This window comes from Suncus etruscus, chromosome 9 (assembly GCF_024139225.1).
Source record: "Suncus etruscus isolate mSunEtr1 chromosome 9, mSunEtr1.pri.cur, whole genome shotgun sequence".
Classification (NCBI taxonomy): Eukaryota; Metazoa; Chordata; class Mammalia; order Eulipotyphla; family Soricidae; genus Suncus; species Suncus etruscus.
Window position 1 is genome coordinate 81,122,402 of NC_064856.1, and position 16,977 is coordinate 81,139,378.

General features: G+C 35.9%; 1 protein-coding gene across 1 annotated transcript in view; it reads right to left on the reverse strand.

Moving 5' to 3' along the window:
• The window catches only part of DCDC1 (doublecortin domain containing 1), a 469,965-nt gene that overhangs the window by 95,239 nt on the left and 357,749 nt on the right, over positions 1-16,977 (reverse strand). The window contains exon 20 of the mRNA XM_049780695.1: positions 2,351-2,474. Coding sequence (XP_049636652.1) covers positions 2,351-2,474 — 124 coding nt within the window. The remainder of the gene's footprint in view (positions 1-2,350; positions 2,475-16,977) is intronic.

Below are 16,977 nucleotides of genomic sequence, written 5' to 3' on the forward strand. Positions count from 1 at the left end.
GAACATTAAATAAATATAATAACTAATAAATTTAATAACTAAAAGTAGGGTATTTAATCAGAAGTAAAGTAACAGCAGGTGGGAGTACAAAAATTTAAGAGGAAATTAAATAACACTGAAGAAGAAAAATATAGACATACGTAAATTAATATTGGCTACATACAATATACCCTATGGACAAAAATTTAAAAATAATTTAAAATGACAATTGTAGCTGATGAAGTTAGTTTGTACGATTGAACTTAAGTCATTCTAGTATTATTATTTATGAGAAGAGTAAATATATTTGTTATCTTCCATTTTGACTACATATGCAAGATTAAAATTTCAAGTAATAACCAAAAAAGAGAAAGAAAGTAAAACAAATAGGGGATAAAATTAACATAAAAGTAGATACAAAAAAACCTATGAGGAAAATCAATCTAGTAGAAGAGAACTAAAACTTAATTGATAATGAAGACTTGCTTTCACATGGCTGTCTGATATTCTATCTCTTGTTCCTACAACTAGTGATCCCTGAGCACAAAGCCAGGACTATTCCTCAATATGTTAGATGGTTGACAGTTATTAAAGTTAGTAACAACAGTTTTGTTTTACTGAATAAAAGAGATGTTTTTAAACACACACACACACACACACAAACACACATAAACTAAATTTCAAAACACTTGAAATTTAAAATACAAGAAAAATCCATTTGGATTTGATCTTCATGCATGGTGCTAGATGGGGGTCTGAGTTCACTTTTTTGCAAGTGGCTAACCAGTTGTGCTAACACCACTTGTTGAAGAGGCTTTCCTTCCTCCATTTTGGATTTCTTGCACCTTTATCAAAGATTAGTTCATTGTATGTCTGGGAACATTCTCTGAATACTCACTGAATACTCTCTGAATATCCCACTGATCTGAGGATCTGTCTTTATTCCAATACAATGCTGTTTTGATAACTATTGCTTTGTAATACAGTTTTATATTGGGGAAAGTACTGCCTCCCATATTCCTTTTCCCAAGAATTGTTTTAGCTATTCGTGGGTGTTTATTGTTCCAAATGAATTTTAAAATGTTGGAGATCCACTTCTTTGAAAAATGTCATGGGTTATTTTTTTAGAGGGATTTCATTAAATCTGTACAATGCTTTGGGGAGTATTGCCATTTTAATGATAGTTACCCAGCCAATCCCATGAGTAAGGTATGTGTCTCCATTTCCTTGTGTCCTCTCTTATTTCTTAAAGCAGACTTTTGTAGTTTTCTTTGTATAGGTTCTTCACCTCTTTGGTTAAGTTGACCCCAAGATATTTGAGTTTATGGGGCACTAATGTGAATAAGATTTTTTAATGTCCATTTCTTCTCTATCAGTATTAGTGTATAAGAAGGTCATTGACTTTTGTATGCTAATTTTGTAGCCTGCCACTTTACTATATAAATCTATTGTTCCTAGAAGCTTTTTGGCAGTGTATTTAGGGTTTTCTAAGTAGAGTATTATGTCATCTGTAAACAGTTGAGAGCTTGACTTCTTCCTTACCTCTCTGGATGCCCTTAATAACTTTTTCTTGCCTAATCATTATGGCAAATACTTCTAGTACTATGTTGAATAGGAGTGGTGAGAGAGGGTAGCCTTCTCTTGTATTAGATTTTAGGGTAAAGGCTTTTAGTTTATCTCCATTGATAATAATATTTGACATTGGCTTGTGGTTAGAGGTCCTTGACTATATTGAGAAACGTTCCTTTCATTCATATCTTGATGAAGGTTTTTATCGAATTTTGTACCTTATTGAATGCTTTCTCGCATCTATTGATATGATCATATCTATCTTCTTCATAGAAGTATATCATCTATAGATATGCATATTCAAGCATATCTTTCTAACTAGTTAGTACAATATAATTAATTTGTCTTGCACCTAAGACCTATAATTCAAAACTTGCATAAATGGCCAGAGTGATAGTACAGTAAATAGTGTGTTTGCCTTGTATGCAGCCAACCAGGTTCAATGTCTGACATTCCATAGGTTTCCCTGAGCCTGCCAATAGTGCAGAGCCAGGAGTAACTCCTGAGCACTGCTGGGTTTGACCCAAATATCAGAAACAGACAAAAAACTGCATAAAAATTAGGAAACATAATCATATATTGGGTCTTACTTAGACTCTTCAAACATTTCATATACTTAACATCTTAATGAAAATTCTGATTAAATAAATATTTTTTAAATCCCACAGAATTGAAAAAGAAAATAGAATACAAATTCTTGCTCATATAACTTAACAGGGCATGGGATAAATAATTTTAGGCTAGAAAAATGTTATAATTCTTAGATACAGAAAACTATATTAAGTCATATACTTAATACAACCTCATTAAGTTGCCCATTTTTAAGGACTGGCCACATAAAGGTGAGTTTGTTCCACATAGGATTTTCAACTTTAGAATGTTTCCATTGGTCTGGCTTATTGGTTCCTTCACATTTTATCGCCCACCTAAAACAAGTAACAGAAAAAGAAATTAGTTAGATTAAAATACCACTTGAAATTGAGTACTTTCTATAAGCAGGCACTCAGTTTAAATTAAAAATTAGTTATACCATTTTCTGTATTTAAGTTAATCATGCAATTAGAAAACCTGACAGTGGGGCCAGAGTGGTGGCACAAGCAGTAAGGCATCTGCCTCACACGCGCTAACCTAGGACAGACCATGTTCTTAGGATCTGCCTCTTGAGAAAATCCTTTAGTATTTTTAAAAACATATCAAGTTCCTTCTTGTTTGTCCAGCACTTCCAGAATATTGTTCCTATTTGCATTGTATCTAGTTATCTTGAAACATCTATCAACATACTACAGAAATGGATTATCCTTTATTTAATTCAACTACATTCTTCCTTCTCATTTCCTGAAGCACTTTTTCATACTGACTTACTTTTATTCTTTCTACATTTTCTTTCTCTCCTTATGAGATGTAAATGCTAGTTAAAGTTTTAAAAAACCCAACATGTTTTCAAGATTTAAGCAGACAATTCTCCCATGATTTCTTCTTATCTCCAGTGATCTTAACTGCTTGCTTTCATCTACTTTATTGTGGAATAAAGATCAAGAAAGTAATACAAATAACCAAATTGCTGGCAAAATCCCAATTTTAAGAGTATCACTTTTCCACTACACTTCCAATACATTAATTCATCAACCTACCATGTATCTCAATTCATTGCTTTTAGCTAAATTCCTACAGCCCTACAGAGCACGCATGCTGCTTTCTCCCCGTATAAAACCTACATCTTGCATTTCCTTTGAAAAGAGAACTTATCCTGTTTTTCTACTTTCTTTGTTCCTCTTTACCTGACTGACTGAGACACACTAGAAATATTCCCTTTCCCACCTAAAATAGTTGTTCGAGTTATTTTCCCAAAAGTGGCTTGTGAATGAATTTTTAAACTGTAAACTCACTACTTGCTTAGGATCCAAATTCACCAACATCACTTACAACTAGCACCCAGAACAGGGACCTGAGAACAGAGACCTCAAAGAAACAGTGACATGACATGATCCTCTGGTGAATCATCATTATGATGGTCCCCTTCATGCAAGCTGAATGTGCTGTATCCTTCACTGGAAAATCAGTACACATGAACACCCCCTTCTGAACTGCTTCAGGTTGATCTGTTCTGTCTACATTCATTTCTTGCTCCCAACTATATGTATCAGGCTCCCTAGAGAGTTTCTCACACACAAGCCCCAAGAGGGTAGAGGTGCCTTCTCAGTAATGATAGATTCTCAATCTGTTATTGAGAACTACAATTTATTGATCACTACTGATATCAAGCCATAGAGATCCACATATCCCAAGGATGATAAGCCAGCTACCATCTCTTCAGACTCAGAGTTTGAAAACAGCTCAATCAGAGATACTCACATGCCCCAAGCCTGGAATTAGATGTGGACAATCTAAGTTCTGGACACTGTCAAATGGTTCAATGGAATGGTTACAGATTTATCAACAGAAATGACACCACAGAGAATGTCTTTATTCATTGGGTAGCTAAAAGGCAACAAAACCAAGAAGTTTCTGCATAGCATTGGACATGAGCAAATTGGAATTTGATGCCATGTAAGGAGAGAAGAATGCAAAAGTTGACCTGAGCAGGTTCTAGTGAAGGGCAGCTGCTATGCTCCAAATTGACATAGGTTCTGCCAATTCATTCTTTGGTCTCACTAAAGTGTCCCATAACCTGTGGTGGCAGAGGCTCTTTTCAGTTGGACAGGAAATTAGGCAGTGAAGGGGAGAGATCTGAAAATTCTGAGCAGCATTCCAGATGCTGGTGCCTATTACCCTCCTTCTACCAAAGGTGCTTTGTGTGAGGCCCTCAGACCTCCAATCAAGAGCAGCCTATCGAGGACACTCATAGGGTAGAACCCAAAGAGACAACCCCATTTAAGGTGGATTTACCAACAGCAGGAAGATGTTCAGGTCCCCTCACCAAAAATCCATCCCAGGAAACCTCAGCAATCTACCATAGAAAATAGAATGGTGAGACTAAGCTCAGCCAAGTCCCAACTGATGGAGTGCTGCCTCCTTCCCTGTACCCTTTTACGTCTGTGCCATGGGAATTAAAGGACTTCCACTTGCAGTCAGACTACCTACATTGATTGGATTTTTGAGCGGGGCACCTAACACTCCTAAATAATAGTAATTTTGTCTTGCAGCCCCTTAAGGCCTCACTTTCAAGATGAGAAAGGAATCTATTCTTTTAAAATAGACTCAAACATCAAACCCAAAATTTAAGAATGATGTGTGCACATTTTAATCTATAACAACAGAGCAAAATCTTTTCTATTGTTTCCCTGTGCTCACCTCTTGTATTTGTTGCTTTCCCTGTTAAACCCTATTATCTCTCTATAGGTCAAGATCCTTTGTGCCTTGGATCCCTGCACCCCATCATACTCTTTTAGCCTCACCTCACTGTGGACTGCTACTTGATAATCTTGGCCCGTGTCTCCACCCAGCAGCTGCAGGACACTTCCACCACCTCCCTGACTGGCCACAACCACCTCATTAGCTGAAGTAGTAATCCAGATTCTGCCTGCCTTGGACTTGACCAAAACAGACTAGGAGTGATATGTGTATTTCTTCTTCTTCTTTTTTATTTTTTTAATTTTTGGACCACACCTGGTGGCATTCAGGGGCTACTCCTGGATATATGCTCAAAAATCACTCTTGGCAGGCTCAGGGAACCATATGGGATGTTTGTGATTGAGGTTGGCTGTGTGCAAGGCCTTACCTTCTGTGTTATTGCTCTAGCCCTTATGTATATTTCTTTATTGAGGAACATTGTTATTACTATGGACTTGTTCAGCAGAAAATAGGGGATATGTGTATTTCTTTATATGTATTTCTTGGGAACAGTGTTCTTATATATAGGGATTATAGATTATGACACCTTCTGAGGGATAAATATTACAACCTAATCCTCATTCCCTGGTGTTCCAATATTAACTTGTAGCAATATCCTTTCCCCTTTTTTTCATAGACCCAGTAAAATGGGGATATCTTATAAATGAAAAACTTATCTCTATTGAGGATAAGAACTCCAAAATTTGTGTTCCAGGTGGACTCTAAACCCTGAACATTTGTCATATTGGCTTGACTTAAGCTTCACTAACTCTGAGATTGGCCATACACCCCCAAATTCTTGGTCCTATCTACAAAAACAGGGGCAAGTTTTGAGCCACCCTGACAATGAGGAAACCAGGGACAAACTTAGAGCCACAATGACTTGCATCTGGGGCATGCTTCATGATGCCCCTGGCAATGACATATGACTTGTGAGAGCCAAAGGACTCATATGCAAAGCCTGACAAATATAACCACCAAAGAGAAGATAAAGAAAGGGGAACCTTTTACTTTTCCTGGGACCTAGAAGAAACTATAGGCAAACTATAGACTGAAGCCAGTAGTCGGAATACTTCCTGGGAAAGGCCACCCACCCTGCTCTTATTTAGGTTAAACATTTTTATTTCTATTCCCCCAGTGTTTTTCCTCTGCCTCTACAAAATAATAGCTACTATTATCACTTTGCAAAAAAACTCTGATCTGGATATAATAGTTCTGTTCATCCAGGCAGCTCTGGTACTACTGATTTTGGGATCTTGCCTCTTGTGGAGAACAATAGTATAAATTGAGAGCATGACCTATCTAGCCCACGTTAAATTTTTATGTTTAGTAAACAGAAAAGGGGGAGATGTAGCTAAATTCATATAGCCTGAAAGAGCAAACATTCTGTTTTCTCTATATAAGCCATGTCCTGTTTTCCATTTAAACAGAGTGTTTATCCTATTTTTTACTTTTCCCATTTTTCTCCTAACCTGACTGAGGCACATTATAAATACCATATATACTCAAGTCTATACACCAAATCAAATGCAGGTAGACTCCAGTCATTTTCTGCCTTCAGCTGAAGGGGTTGGTGCTTCAGCTTAGTCCACAAATCTCAGCTGCGCTGAAGAGGTAGGCAGCTGAACTGAACTGTATGCCACTGAACTATTTAACCCACAATTGTTGTTGTATGAGACTGACAGCAGTGATGATGATATCTGCAAACTCTGTGAGGATGACAAGGTCTATGCTGATACCCTCACATCAGATACAGCTGAAGCTCTGTTTGGACATACAGATGATGAGGAGGAGGAATTCAGTTTTGAAGGATTTTAACCTTTGTGATTTAGCTTGATTATCTGTTAAGCTATGGTTTTCTGCACTTTATTTAAAGTTTTTTTTTTTTTTTGGTTTTTCGGGCCACACCCATTTGATGCTCAGGGGTTACTCTGGCTATGTGCTCAGAAATTGCCCCTGGCTTGGGGGGACCATATGGGACGCCAGGGGATTGAACCACGATTCTTCCTGATTCTTCCTTGGCTAGCGCTTGCAAGGCAGACACCTTACCTCTAGCGCCACCTCGCTGGGCCCAAGTTTTAAAGCTATTATTGCTAGTTTATGGTTTTTCTTTAGCAATAGATATCAAAAAGCATTTAATCTACTGAAAATTATTGTAATCGCTTTATTTTATTTTTATTAATTTTGAAATTTACCAGTGACTGCTGCATTTTCCACCTTGGCTTATACTCAAATCACTGTTTTCCCAGTCCTTAGGGTAAAATTAGGGGGGTCGTCTTATACTCGAGTATAGAGGTAAAGAATTGCTGTTGGAGTTATTCCCCCCAGAAGTGGCTCATGAATTTTTTGTTTGTTTGTTTGTTTGTTTTTGTGCTTTTTTTTTGGTCTTTTTTGGTTTTTGGGCCACTCCAGAGAAGTTCAGGGGTTACTCCTGGTTATGCGCTCAGAAATCGCTCCTGGATGAGGGGACAATATGGAGGGACGCCAGGGATGGAACCGAGGTCCATTCTGGATCAGCCACATGAAAGACAAATGCCCTACCACTGGGCTATAGCTCTGGCCTAGATGTGGATGGTTTTTGAATCTGTAAGCTGTCTACTTGCTTGGGATCAGACTTCACCAGTCTCACTTACATTGCTTGCATCACCTTGCCAAACTTTATAACATAACTGGCAGATCCACTCTCATTTTCTGGACAAGCTAAGAGGTAGACCTAGCAATATAGGTAATTCAATTTCTTGCCTTGCTCATCACTTACTTCTTCTACTTACTTGGAAAAACTACAAACTCATACTGTAGAAGTCTAATAACCAATTCAAAGTCTGTTTACCAGCAGTTGAACAGTGAGTGGCTAGAGAAACAAACCAACAAAATCCATAAAATGAATGACAGTAAATCACAGAGCATAAGAGAGAGAGAGGGGGGGGGTATTCTAGTTAAGTCAGAAAACATTTTCAAAAGGCCCAGAGAGATAGTACAGTGGCATTTGCCTTGCAAGCAGACGATCCAGGACCAAAAGTGGTTGGTTTGAATCCTGGTGTCCCATATGGTCCCCCGTGCCTGCCAGGAGCTATTTCTGAGCAGACAGCCAGGAGTAACCCCTGAGCACCGCTGGGTGTGACCCTCCCCCCCAAAAAAAAAAGAAAAAACATTTTCCAATTTTAGTATATGTGCTGCCGAAGCGAGCACAGAAAAAACATTTTCAAGACTGACTTTTTTAGTATTAATGATTTAAAGATATCACTGTCATTTTAGTTGCAAGAAATCAAGATATAAGAAATTATTCTATTATTGGTAAATGTTACAAAAGAAAGATTATTCTGTGTACTATCTTTAAAATTTCCCTCTGAGGATTCATAGACAGGTGAAAACTGTTTGCTTGAGCCTAAAACCATAGTATATCTAATAAAAGAGTAAGTTTGCATTAGTCTAATACGTATCATATTTTGACATTTTATATGTTATCTTTTTTTTTGGGGGGGGGTTTGGGCCACACCCGGTGACGCTCAAGGGTAAAGTTACTCCTGGCCTTGCGCTCAGAAATTGCTCCTGGCTTGGGGGACCATATGGGATGCCAGGGATCAAACCCAGGTCCATCCTAGACTAGCCATGTGCAAGGAAAATGCCCTACTGCTGTGCTATCACTCTGGTCCCAAGAAATATAGCTTTCTTAAAGAGAGTAGACTTGTTTGATGTTTATCATGTCATGTTATCATGGAAAATTACTATTACTGAGAGCATCAGTATAAAACAAATTCCCTTCGATTTTTGTAGTGCACATTTAAGTGATTCTTTATATGGAAGAAAGTATCTTCAAGTTTAATTATCATGTCTAGCATAGCTATATTATTATTTATATTTAAAATATTTTTACTATCATAATAGCTAGTGCTCAGGCATTTCTAAATTATATTTGGGGATAATTTTTTTTTCTTTTTAGGATAAATTATATTAAACATTAATTTTATTTTAGAATACTAATGAGCCATTACAAATTTTTTTTACCAAAGGAGCATCAGATTTGAAAATGTCAACAACCACTATTTTAAGAATCTAACCATTTTTAAGTATAAACTTCAAGTGTACCTCTGGACTTGTAGATGCACCATTTCATTCCCCTTAAATATTCCTCCTACTCTAGTGACCTCCTCAGTAACCTATTTCTCAGTGTCAACTAATGATATTACTTCACTGAGAAAAAAGAAGTAGTCAGGAGAGAATTTGTGTATGTAGGGATTGTAAGGGAAAGGATGTAAAAACTTGCATTTCTTTTAACAACAAGAACAACAGGTATTGCTGTAATAGGTTCTTTTCTGATTTAGAGAAGAAACAAATTCATTCCTCTGAGTAATTTAACAGATAACCCCAAAGCCTACCAATTTCAATAGGAATCTAGAGCATGTGAGATCTCTGAAACAAATCCAGTTTATAGAAGTCTTGTTGGTCACTGAGAGGCTGCCCTGGCAGATCTTATAGAATTAGAAGTATCTGAGCTAGTAAGGTCCAATCAAATAAATGCAGTGTGAAACCCAAGATGCTGGAACAAGACCAAACTCTCTGCCAAATGAATTCAATTTGTTTTTGAAAAATAACACACAAGAGACTGAAAAACATTTGTAAGTCTGAGACAGAAATATTTCAAACTGTTTTTTTTCTCAGAGCTGCCTATCATGGGTTGGGTGTATTAGTAACCTCCAAGTCATAAATTTACATAGATGTAACTACATTCAACTGAACAATGGAAGTGGTGAATTCAAAGATCAGAGTCAAGGAATCCAGAAGGCTGATTTATCAGGGATAATTCTCTGGATAAAGTAAGTCAGACTAGAAAAAGTGATATCAGAATAAGAAAGCTAAAATGGGCAGAAAAGGGAGAAGCTAGCTTATCTTAGCTACAGTCTTTGCTACAGCAGTGAGGATTTGGTCTTAACTTAGTAACTCTATTACTATCATTTTAGAAGAATACAACAGAAGAGTACATCACTTTCTGGCAAAGATTTGGGTATCATTAGAGAGTGGTACAAACAAAATAGAGTAGAGTCGACAATATGGTCCTTATTCCACAAGAATTGGGCTCAGTTTATGTGACTTTTCAAATTTACTTGTCTCTTTCTGCCTCTTTCTACACTCTCAATGTAGATCCTAAAACTACACTATTGTCATTTCATTATCTACCAGCAGCACCGTTCTATTTCACTGAAAAGTCAGAGGAAAGGGCTTTAGAGCACAGCTTCCTTCATATCTACTCAATAATGAGTTGGAATTAATGCTAATACATTAAATAAATGCAAATAAATGTACAAATATTAAGTAACTTTTTCATATGAAACATTATTCTACTTTTTTTTTGTGGTTTTTGGGTCACACCCGGCAGTGCTCAGGGGTTATTCCTGGCTCCACGCTCAGAAATTGCTCCTGGCAGGCACAGGGGACCATATGGGACGCCCGGATTCGAACTGATGACCTCCTGCATGAAAGGCAAACGCCTTACCTCCATGCTATCTCTCCAGGCCCACATTATTCTACTTTTTACTAGAAAATTTTATGCAAACAGTTAAGTGAAAATTGGAATTTGTCTCTGTCGTTTATATTCCCTTTACATTCAAAAGGAGAAATTAAATCGCATGTCTATACTGTGTCTATAATGTATATACTTTAAATTGCATAGATGTAAACTCACTTTTTAGTTGACTTCCAAAGTTTTTTTAAAAAAGGAAAACAACCTTTCTTGTGAGTTGCTGGAGACAACCAGCCCATCAGGGTGTCTGAGAAAGGAGCTTGTCAAGTACAACTTCCACTGTTTATTCACATTCACCTAGAGCAAAGGCCATTTTATTGTAGTGTTCCAGCACAGCATGAGCTTTTTTATGTAAAAGCAATAGACCTCTTAAGATTCTGTTTTATAAATGAAGAGTTGACAGACTCTTAACTATAATGGCACTAGCAAGCCACGCTATAATGACTGTACATGTGCATAACATAAATTGAAACTTTATAGCCATGGTAGACTGTAATCTTAATTCCTGAAAGCCAGCACTAGGTGGAGACAATGACTCATGGAATGCTTGCAAGATAGCCTTTTGGAGGAGAATTTTTACTACTCATATTTTCCACTGCCTTCTGTGAAGAAAAGAACATTGAGGATCAATTGGTATTTTTAATATAAATAGTGCATAAAACAAGACATCTCAGCAGTTAAAAGGGACTGCTGAAAACACGCATATCCCATAAGCCAGACATGGCTCAGTGGCAATTGTATTTACTTAACCCTGTATCTCCTAAAGGTAAAATTCTGTTTTTGATATTTTATAAGTATTTACTCCCATGATTAGGATTTTTAACCAAAGTTAAAATAGTCTCTTGGATTTATCAGTAACATGGTATCAAAAATTAGGATCATACTTCAGCATTTTAGTTGATAATTACTTCCCCTTTGTACTATTTATTTAACTCTAATTAACAGTCATGACTCCATGAGAATGCACTATTAAATTATTCTTATAAGAAACCAGAAACTAGAACACCTACATAGTGCCTTTGGAGTCTGTTGTCTTAGTGTTGTAGAAATGGCTTTAAAAATGTTTGGCAGAAAGATATTATTTGCACTCTTAGAAATCAGTATTAGATTAATATTTTTAAAAAAACTTTAATATTTCACAGTTTAAAACACAATCTTTTCATATGATATTGGGACATACACTATCATTCTAAAATGTAATAAGCTGATAATAAGGTGGTGATATAATTTGGATCTGATAGAATAAAGAATAAACACTGGAATTTCTAATTTAAGTCATCTAACAAGCATGCATGTAAGAATGATCAAATTAAATCCCACAAGTGTCAAAAGAAATACTTTTATTATTTTCTTAACACCACGACCCATTTATTTTATTTATTTAACGTCTCACTATTTTATTCTTAGGTTATCTAAACCATCAGATTTGGTCTCTTACAATTCATCTATAATTAATATTAAATTACATGGTTCCTCAGAAACAGTGAACAGCACATTATTAAAGTAGAACAATCATGTTCCATATGTTTAGAAAAAATCAGTTTGTACACTAACTTTAAGCACCTTATCTTTTTAAAAAAGATGATAGGAGAAAAAATGGACATTTCAATAATAACAACTACCTGCTTTGATTGAGATTTAACAATAATATAATAACTTCTCATTTATACTTTACTGAAGAGTTCAGTTTGAAGAATTTAGTTTTCTATACAGGTAAGAAACACAAGAAAGTTGGGAATTTTGAACACAAGCTAATCTTAAACACTAAGCAAGGGTTATAAGAATTTTTTTTTTTTTTGCTTTTGGGTCACAACTGGTGACGCTCAGGGACTATTCTTGGCTATGCACTCAGAAATCACTCCCGGCTTGGGAAACCACATGGTACATGACCGGGGATAGAATGGAAGCGAGGCCTGTCCTGGGCCAGCCGCTAGTAAGGCAAATACCCTAGGCCTGGCCCGAGGAGTATAAGAATTTTAACCCTTAAATATGTAGCCAGAAAGCTGAACCTACCACATATTCTCTAATACCACTGTATACAATTTATTTTAAATTTTATATGTAAAGATAATAATTGGTACAAATAATTGTGTTATTTTTTCTTTATTTTTAAATAATTTTTATTGTGACCAATGTGAATTACGAATCCTTCACAGTAATATTTAAGGTACATAGTGACATTGAATCAGGGGTATTCCCACCACCAGTGTTGTCCTCCCTCCACTCCTGTTCCCAGCATTTCCCTCCTTTGTTTCGGCCTGCTAGTATAACTGGTCCCCTCTGTGTATAGCTTGTTTTAGATTGGGTATCAATCATGTTGTCAATGACTTTGGGTTTGGTGTTTAAGTCTGATCATTTTTTATTTCTAGTTACTGTTCATATGGTTGTTTAGTCTTGGTACCATCCTAAATATTTGTTTTATTTGGGACAGGCAAACCAAGAAGTGCTCAGAGGTTACACTTGGTGGTGTCATGGCTACAGCCACTTTAAAAGCAAACAAAAAGTACTCCAGGCTATGCTTTTTTTACTCCAATTGGAATAAGGACCCAACAACTCAGTTCTTAATTTATAAGACAAAAAATTTACAAATATTAAGTATCTTTTTAATATAAAATTATTCTTCTTTGTACTCAAAAATTTTATGCGAACAGTTAAATGAAAATTGGAATTTGTCTCTGTTGTGTATATTCCTATTTGTGGCATCGCTTTACATTATTTTGGCCTTTGGTGTTAACGGTGGTTTTCTTTCATTTTTTGTTATTTTAAGCCACACTCAGAAGTATTCCCCACTCATTCCAGTACTACTCAGGGATCACTCCCAGCAGGGCTTGGGGGACCATCTGGGCTACTGGAGATGAAACCTAGAGCAGGCCATATGCAAGGCAATAGCCCTAACTGCTGTATTATCTCTCCAGTCCTCTCCTTGCTTTATTTTAATAACTACACAATTACTTAATACAGAAACTGAAACAATGGCAATGAGGAGTGAGATAGGAAGAACTCAATTATGTTTCCATCTTACAAAATTTGGTATTTCTAAAAATAACAATTTAAACAATTATACTGAAAAGAATATGTATTTTTAAATAATTGACATAATTTTACATTATATTCCTCTCAATTAAAAATAATAATTTAAGCCATTTAACACAATCCAAATTTATTTTTAAAAGATGTTGGAGACCTATGATACATTAGCAGTAATTGCAAGCAATATGTATGTATTTAGTCTAGAAAGATAATTCAGTCAAAGCTGACATCTCTTACAAGTTTGCTTTTTAAAATAAGTCTTTGACCTGCTCTATTTTGTTTTGTTTTTCAGTTGGGTGAGCTTTCTGGTTATTTAGATTCTAGATACATAGAAGTAATCTATATTCAGCACTAAAAACCTATCATTATCTCCCATAGTCAAAGGGCTTCATAGTTATATAAAAGCAAAGCTCTCTGACACTACAGTAAAATCTCCATCAAGAGCAAGATTTGTAAACAAACAAACAAAACCCAGCTATTCTTCTTTCAACAATTCTTCTTTATTAGCGCTATTCCATAGGATCTCTGAGTTCTTGTATCTATTTCGTTTATAACTCTCTGGGCCTGCGAGATTAGTTTTGGCATTTTAGATCTTGGGGAAATCAATTCTCTGCAATTTCTGTATTGATTTTTGTGCAAATAAAGAAAATGAATACTATTTATTGAGCACTTGCTCTCTTCTATAGCATTCTTTGAGGCACACCAGGGTATTCAAAAGAAGTTAGAGAGGGTTTCTGACAAGAGGAGATATATGGTATATAGGGAAGAAGCAAAAATTACATGCCTAGAGAAGTTTTTGTAGGTAATATGTTATGAAAAATCATACTTTAAGAACATTTATAACAGGCAAGCCTAATGGAAAGAAAATGCTACGAGCTTTATATTATGAAAGTGTGACTGGCTGTAAAGGAAGGAGAAAATCTTTGAATTATGCATAAACTTTGTATAGAGGAACTAAGAGAGCTTGAGTGATATAGAAGAATCAGAAGTGAAATAAAAATTAGAAGTGAAATTTAAAGAGACAGAAAAGAATACAATATATTTATATTAGATAAACACTGAAAGTATATGATTCTCTAAGTAAAGATCACAGTTATATTTTAAGGGAGTGGTGCATATCTGTAGTTTTTAATTTCATGGTCTTAGTAATACCTTAGGCCAATTATTTTTGTTTGTAGAACAATCCAACTTTTAAAATTTTCAATTGTCCTATTTATACTTACCAGGAGGGATAGTTAGCCCTCTCAATACCTAATCATTTTTTCTTCTTAATAATCATAGAACATGCCCATTCAGATGGACATATGGCTATTTAGCAAAGACAAGATTTTCTGAGAGTTAAATGTAACTGTCTCCAGTTCTAGCCAACTAAGTGGGGTAGAAGGGAAATGTATAATCTGTGTAAATAACTCTCACTCACAGGTTCTCTGTGTAAAATAACATGTGCTCCCCCATCTCCTTTCTCATCCAAAATGAAGAATTAAACAATTATTTTAGAACCACTGATGAAAGATGCATGATAAAAATGGTAGACCTTCGTAACAACTACATAGCACTTCTTTTCAAAATATAATCATGCCAAGATAAATGAACTCTATTACCACACATTACTCTCACACCTGTTTGTTTGCTTGTTTGTTTTGATCTTACTTTGTGGTACACAGAGCTTATTTCTACCTTTATACAAAGGAATAGGTTCTGTCCATGCTTGGGGGCCCAAATAGGGTGCCAGGAATCTAACCTGGGTTAGCAGTGTGCAATGCAAGTGTTTTACCTGCTGTACTATCACTCTTCTTAGAATCTCTCATGATCTCTGGTTCTCTACTTTATGTTCTTTATTGCCAAGTGTATAGTATAGTTTTTAGATAATTATAAATTCCTCCTGCTCTCTCCTTTTTTTTTTTTTACAAATCTATCATTACTGCCACGAAGAAATCATAGTGCCATAATTATTTGGAACCTATTTGTAATGATACACCATAGATCATCTGCAATTCCTTAATAGTGTGATGTAATATTGTGTACATGATTACTCACAATATTATACCATCAATCGTATTCATGTAAAACTATCTTCAATGACTTCCTTCATTCTAGGTTGTTAGCAGGTTTAACTCATTGATCATAATCTCAAAGGCAACTTTATGCATAATATGAACAATATATAAAAATCAATTTTCTGGGGCCGGAGTGATAGCACAGTGGTAAGGTATTTGCCTTTCAACTTGCCAACACAGGATAGACTTCAGTTTAAATCCCAGCACCCTGTATAGTCCCCCGAGCCTGCCAGGAGTGACTTTTGAGCACAGAGCCAGGAGTAACCCCTGAGCACTGCTGGGTGTGATCCAAAAACAAACAAACAAAAATTCATTGTCTGAGTTTGGATATGGCACAGTGGTATTTGTGAACTTTAAATTAAATCTCTGGGACTCCCTAAGAACTTTTCTTGTGGAATGGTGGCCCAAAGACCCAAGCATGACCTAGCCAAACACTTATGGATAAGTCACCTAAAAAATAATGAAAAAGAAAAAGATCCTTTCCTTTACATAATCATAGATCAATTCAATAATGTTTTAAAACTCCAATAGGTCATAATCAGTGTTATTTCTTATTATGCTCGCATACCTGTAATACCAATGAGAAGAGAAACAATGGGCTAGAGAATAGAATAAAACCAGTCTCATTTGCACAAGGTGTGTTCATTTTATGAACCAGTTAAACTCTATACCACAGATGTGAGATCATCCTGTGTTGGTCTTTTTTTATTCTGTCTTACTCTATGATCTACCTCTTTTCACCTTATCAAGTACCAGTGCTATATTGTTATATATTTGGGGGCATCATAATACCATGCTCTATAGCTACACTGTGAGGACCTATGTCTCACCACTCCATGAGGCTGTACCTGAACCATACTTGATATTTACAGGATTGGAATTATTTTCCAAATCTTGATTTATCTTTGCAGAAAAAATAAAGCTTTGTCTCCACTCACATTATTAATTATCCAATCAATCACAGAAAATAAGTTTTAGAAGAAGATGGAAAGTGAAATAAGATAAATTTCCTTGAAAACAAACTGAGAAAGAGAAAAAGTTACTCAAGAGAGAAAATGGACTTCTCCAAAGTGAAGAGCTTTTTCACATTCAAAGTACAGCTGTGAGAAATCTCAGTATGGGCAATTGCAGACAGTATACATCACATCCACATCCCCAATCTGAGATGCATGTAAATCCCCAACATGTAGTATGCATGTTAAAACATAAAAAGGAATGATCCACTCCAAAGAGATATGGAAAACTCCACACTGGAGAAATATGTACCTCTCACTGAAATGTTAATTTTTATATAGTTTTTCCAAACTGCCTTCCAATATAAGTTGGTAGGGTGCTGTCAAGGTAAATTTGGACTGTTAATGAGTTTATTTGGAATTATGAGCATGATCTTTGTTCTTGTGATGGAGCCTCTCTTTCAGAAGTGCAGGAGTGTCATCCCAAACACTGTGCTTGAAAATCAGTATCTCAGAGGCTTTCCAGTCTCCTCAGATGGGT